At 38.1% G+C, this 6,425-nt stretch overlaps 2 protein-coding genes across 3 annotated transcripts in view; both read left to right on the top strand.

The window, feature by feature from the left end:
• LOC310688148 (cadherin EGF LAG seven-pass G-type receptor 1-like) overlaps positions 1-503 on the top strand; it is a gene marked incomplete at its 3' end in the record, with an annotated part of 22,124 nt that extends 21,621 nt beyond the window's left edge. The window contains exon 5 of the mRNA XM_083464272.1: positions 454-503. Coding sequence (XP_083320398.1) covers positions 454-503 — 50 coding nt within the window. The remainder of the gene's footprint in view (positions 1-453) is intronic.
• The window catches only part of CELSR1 (cadherin EGF LAG seven-pass G-type receptor 1), a 175,135-nt gene that overhangs the window by 78,765 nt on the left and 89,945 nt on the right, over positions 1-6,425 (top strand). For both annotated transcript variants that reach the window (XM_083463187.1, XM_083463188.1), the window contains exon 2: positions 5,682-6,320. In XM_083463187.1, coding sequence (XP_083319313.1) covers positions 5,682-6,320 — 639 coding nt within the window. The remainder of the gene's footprint in view (positions 1-5,681; positions 6,321-6,425) is intronic.

Here is a 6,425-nt window from a genome sequence, read left to right as displayed (position 1 = left end):
AATGTGTCAAATCCTGAAATGCATGAGAAACTAATCCTCAATGAGAAGATAAGGAGCAAGAGATAAAGCCTTCCAGAAAGATAGTTTACAACTTCTACCAATCAGTCTTCTGCACAGGGGACTGTGGTGTGGATTCTATGGTGCAGGAAACTGATTGGTTTGCACAAACCAGAGAGTGTCTTAATTGGGCAAACTATGCTGTACGTAAACCACAGTTTGCTTCTTAAATAAAATTGGAAGAAGTTTTCTAATTGGCAAACATTGCATTGTGCAAGTCAGTCTTCCCAATGTGAATGTAGCCGGAAACTAGTCTGTGAAAACCAGAAAGTAAAAGAGAAAATTACAGCATCCACGTGAGATAGAGCGTGGAAGGAGTACATGACCTCAAGGCACAGTATCTAGAAAGGCTTGGGGTATATGTGATTTGTTCCTATGGGTTCTCTAAATTACCAGATCTGCGCAAACAAGACTTTAGAGCAGGGATAGACCCTGTGGCCCTCTAGACGTCATTGGACTCAGACTCCTGTAATCCCCAGCCAACAAGACCAGTGTTCAGGGCTGTTGGTAGTTGCAGTCCCAGTGACATCTGGAGAACCACATGTTCCTCATCGAAACACTTTCAAAATGTGGTATATGTTTGATAAATTGGAAGTTAATTCAAGCAGGTCTTTTTAAAATGTTGCAAATTCCCTAGGGAACATACTCAATTCCCTAGGTACCAGACTCAATCCTGAATCTCCTGGCTGACTGGATTGTCCATAGATCACCATCTCCCTATTTGTCTGCAGATTCTCCTATTTGAGTGAAATAGGGAAATGCATTTTTTTTAAAAAAAGTTATTTCCAATTCTAGGGACAGTGGTTCTGCATTTAGCTGGCATTTCCTGCCTGTGGCAAAGGAATTGGCTTTTGCCCTTTACAGCAAAGGAAATGCAGTTCCTTTTCCAGTTTTCCTTTACTTACTGAGGTCATATTCTTAATTTAGTCACACTATTCAGACATCCACAAAGGTGATATCTTGTAAGTGGGAGCTTTAAGAAACCCAAAACATTTGCCTCCCTTTTATGAAGCATTTCCAGATCTCCAGCCATAATCACCAAAGATAAATATGACTCATCTTTTAAAAAGATATCAGTGAAAGATTCATGGTGAGTGCTTGTGTGTTAAAATAAAACAGTCTCCCTGCAAATTACATAAATGGAACAGAACGTTGGAATGACTTTTTCAACTTTTCTTTAATAATATTTCCTCAATTGTTTATATTATTTTCATCCAAGGATTCAGAAAGATTTTGTTGAATTGAATCCAGACTTAGAGACTGCAATCCTAACTATGTCTACTCAGAAGTAAGTCCTAGTGAATTCAATTTGGCTTAGTCCTGGGAAAATGGGAATAAGATTGCTGTCATTGTCATACTTGGAGTACGACAGTAAATGTGCCTCCTGAGGTGGAAGACTATCTATATTTCACTTCCAAAGTTGTATGAGTTTTTATCTGGTCAGCTGCCTTTGTTGTACAAAGTGACTGACTGGGATTTTGTACAGACGACTCTCATTTCACGTTGGGGTTACATTCCCAAGATTGTGTCTAAAGCCAAAATTGTGTATAATCAAAACCTATTGGGTTCAATAGTGGGTGGGATTGCCAAAGTCTTTTCCTGGACACTCATCCCCTTTCTGTCCCCTTTTTAGTTTTTTTTTTTTTGTCAGGCACATAAAGCTGAATGTGCATGTTAAATGCACATAAGTATGCAAGTCTACTCAGAAGCATGTTGTATGGAATTCAGTGGAACTTACTTGCATGTGTTTAATATGACTGCAGCGTTAAACATTAAAAATTTCAGCCTTTCACTTCTCCTTAGTTGAGATTCAATGTACAGTTATAGTTAATATCCCCCAGTTTAAACAAGTTGCTTAAACCTTAATGCACAGTCTTTAATCATTAGCATTTGTGTCAGTGTTCAGTTTTTTGTGGTGCAGTCATAACATCACAGCAGAGCCTTTATAACATCATGCCTCATGCTGGGGCAGAGGTTGATGACCCCCTTCTCAGCAAGTTTGTTGCTGCAACAAGTGTTGGAGTTGGGTTGTATTATTAGCTCATTGCATTTTCATTCTAGCAGAGGCCCTCAGAATAAGGCGTATTGTTCTTTCATAAGCGCTAGGCACAAGTCCCTCCTATTTTTTAAGTGAACTGTTTCTAACAAACTGATTTTCTCGCATGCTGTGGCCTATAGCAATTAGTCAGAGGCCAGTCGTCTGGCAAAAACATGGTTGTGCTTATTGCGCTAACAATTTTAAATAAAAATCTTTTATTTATGTTTAAATGTGGTTTCTTTTCAATACCCCACTATCCTTGTGTTGTAGGATTGAACAAAGTTATTTTTAACTGCTTTATAGTTTGTATTTCAGCTTCACCATAGCTGCTTGCATTCATGTCCAATTTCCTTTTGTGCTCACTTTTTGGAGGACAAAGCTGTATGGTGTCTTGACGCTGTGCCTTTTATGGTGATTTATTAACTGTGTCAGAATAGATGCTGGGAATTCTGGGGAAGCCGTCTTGTATATTGTGACAGTTGATATTGATTATGACAGTTCCTGGACTCCAGTGGTTTCTCACACAGTAATGATATTTTGTCTTCTTGGTATACATACCATGTGATATACATCATTGTGCTTTTCTTAAGGGGGAAAAAAGCTCTTTGTTCAGTACCTTTTCTTCACTGTAGTTAGGAGAGAGGAACTATAATAATACATTGTGCTGCCAGGAGGCAAAACACGCAAACCCCCTGTTGCATAGGAACCAGGAACCAGAAACCAACTTGAGGCTTATATCTAGATGGCAGTTATTGCAAAGTAAGCCTGAATGATTAGTTAGTGTTGTTTGTGTTCATTTACTGTAATAAGTTGCATCCTATATTTCTATTGTGCTGAAATCCACACTCTGCCCATGCACTGAATCTACATTTATTGTTAAAAGCAACAAGAGTTTTGCTGTTTTCTTAAATGATATCTGAACTGTACCTTTTAAGTGCAATTCACATGCCATGGAATTCAGCAAGAAAATCCATAGTTTTTTCCTAGTGGTTCTGGGTTACCTATATTATTAGCAGTCATTTTCCTGTTTCAGTTTTAAAGATGGTGCATTGGTTCCCTTGCTTGAAAGGCAAGTCAGAGATAGCCAGGGAATTATTTACGCCTTATTTCTTTGTGGTTCAAGCACAGCCCTAACTCCTTATTACTGAAATCAATGGGACTTAGAAATGGTTACATTTATAGGCATCATCTGTTGATCTATTCTCATGTCCGAATTCTGCTTTTGGAATTTTTGGCAACTGCCTTGGGGGGGGCGATATTTAGTCTAACCAAGGTTTCTCACAGTTAAAGCCAGCCCCATTTGCGGAATTAGTTACGGCGGTGCAATTTTTACTTTGGTTGAAGCACACTATGGGTTAAATAGCTAATTAACCCAAATATGTTATGTTATGAGTACAGTTTCGTTGACCAATATAGGAGGAGAATATGGTGGGGTGCAGGGGTAGGAAGTTGCTTCCACTAATGAGCTCTTCAGGAGAAGAGACTTGGCTTTTCTCCTTTCCCCCTTAAGACTCACCAATCTCTTCACATCAAGATAAAGACAATGCTAATTGCAATGAGACACCTACCTTTTAAATAAAGTTGCGGTTGTGGGTGTTCAGACTATGAGTGAAAGCATGCAGGCAACTTGATGAATGGCACCAAGTCTTTGATGCCCCTGCTCATTGCAATATACCACTGCTACTGAATACTTTTAAGTATTCCAGCTATGCATCTGCTTGATAATCAGGTTTCAGAATGATTGATGTTAAAAGATGCAAAAGACACTACTGGTTAACCTGACAAGCCTGTTTTAGGAACTTCTGTCTAGGCTGATCACTAGTGACTGAAAATGTTTAATGCTGGTGTGGTTAATGTATTTATTCAGATCCATAGTCCTTCCTAACTTAAATGGTTCAGCTTAAAAGGTTTTTTAAAAATTTGCAACAAAACTGACATAGATAAACTGCATCATAGCATTAAAGGCAAGTAGATGGATTGTTTTACTCAGGTTTGTAGGTAATTTTAATATAGTTACTATATTTTTATATGAACAATACACAGTTAACAGATTAGAGTTGATCACTCAGGCTGCAGTCCTCATTGCGTTGAACTCTGTGAGTACTTCTGAGATACGCACTAGAAACACATGAGATTGTTTTTTCTGTTGATTAATCTGTGAAACTTTCACTACCATTTTCAGTAATGGCCTTCACCTACTGCTTCTCTAATTCAAAATTGTAAAGGTATTAGATAAGTGACCAAAGAGTTTCTTATGATGAGGAGCACATTTATTTTATTTATTAATGGGGATAACTTATTTCCTACCAATCCCCTATAAAACAGCACTCAAGGTGGTTAAGAACATTCACAGAAAATGCAATAATATAAATAAAATAAATAATAATATAAATAAATAATAATATAAATAATAAATAATATAATTAAAAACATTGGGACTTAAGATGAAACAAGTCATCCTTAGGTTTTTGCTGCAGATAGATTAGAGATAACAGATGGAGAACAAACCAAAATAATTTTCTATGGGCATTAGAGATGAAATTCCTCTTTACTTGATGTATTTCAGTTTTCTGCTTTATTTAACTATCTTGGCCGTATAGCTTGCACAAGTAAATCTCAGAAAATTAACTGCAGTCATGTAGGGTAGAAAATTTTCTGACCACCATATTTTTTCATGGGTTTTCCCCAGTTTCTTTTCTTTAAACCCTTTAAAATATGATTTTATTCTATAGAAAATGTTTATTTTCAAAAATGCATTGTTGCATAAAATTATTGAATGGATACAATGCTAGATTTGCAATTTCAATGTTGTAATAAATTTAAGAAGCATATGTTTATATACACAAGCACGCATACACAAATAATTAGTTTATTTATTTGTACATAGGATGTGGTAACTATGTATGCTTTATCAGATCCCATTACATTTGAAGCCCTGGAAAAGTTCCTGGTTCATAATTTTCTGGCAAGGTGAAAGGGAATAAGATTGACCTCCAAAATCAAAAGGTTTAACGTTATTATTTTATTTATTTCCTGGATTTTGAGACTATCTACATTTCTACTTTAGATTCGGATATATGAGAATTGTGGTGGAACTGGTGAATTTTTCTTGGTTGGTAGAATGAGAGTTAGATTGTATTTTTGCTTATGGAGCTCCTGGAATCCCTCCTGACAAAGTCTACTTTTAGTTTTAGCTCCTTGAATTTGAGCCTCCTGCTTGAGTGGATAATGTGGGTGTTGTGTAGAAAGCGAGAACTTCATAGTGTGTATTGTAAGCTGCCAGCTACTGATCTGAAATGCATAAAGTTCCATTCTAAATAACTTCATTGATCCTACTCATTTCCGTGCTGTCAGGGCTCATTTTGACCTCACAGTTATCAGTGGGCCAGGTCCTCCTGGCTGCTGCCATTTGTGGAGTCTTTACAGCACTGAACTACCACTGGCCATTTGAGATGTTGGCTGGCATACTCTTTACTGCTCTTGTGCATGATATGAATCAGCACCCCATATTTGATGGTGCCTGCATGTGTAAGCACTTGGGAATGTTTCTGGAAACACCTCTGATTCTTCTCTCTTTCCTCCATAGATGGCATTCACAGTGTTACAGCGCTTTGCACCTTACGGGTGACGATCATTACTGATGACATGCTGACCAACAGTATCACAGTACGACTGGAAAACATGTCTCAAGAGAAGTTTCTCTCACCACTGCTTGCTCTCTTTGTGGAAGGTGTGGCTACTGTGCTGTCGACAACCAAAGAGGGCATTTTTGTTTTCAATATTCAAAACGACACAGATGTCAGCTCCAATATTCTGAATGTGACCTTTTCTGCTTTGCTTCCTGGTGGCATTCGGAACAAATTCTTCCCCTCGGAGGACCTTCAGGAACAGATATACCTCAACAGGACACTCCTAACATTGATATCCACCCAGCGGGTATTGCCTTTTGATGACAACATTTGTCTGCGGGAGCCTTGTGAAAACTACATGAAGTGTGTGTCCGTACTTAAATTTGACAGCTCTGCTCCATTTATCAGCTCAAACAGTGTCCTGTTCCGACCCATACACCCCATCAATGGGCTGAGGTGTCGGTGTCCCCCTGGGTTTACAGGTGACTACTGTGAAACGGAGATTGACTTGTGCTACTCTAACCCTTGTGGAAACAATGGCCTTTGCCGAAGCAGAGAAGGAGGCTACACTTGTGAATGTTATGAAGACTACACGGGTATGTTCTTACTTTTGTGAAATAAGCATTGCATTATGCATGTGTTATGTGTTAAGAAAGGCCAACCTTCTATCTTCTGAGTAAATCAAAATACCAAAAAGAAGC

Source organism: Podarcis liolepis (genome assembly GCF_965112155.1).
Source record: "Podarcis liolepis genome assembly, chromosome: 10".
In the NCBI taxonomy this organism is placed as follows: Eukaryota; Metazoa; Chordata; class Lepidosauria; order Squamata; family Lacertidae; genus Podarcis; species Podarcis liolepis.
The sequence above is the reverse complement of the archived record's forward strand: the minus strand, read 5'-3'. Positions and strand labels throughout refer to the sequence as shown.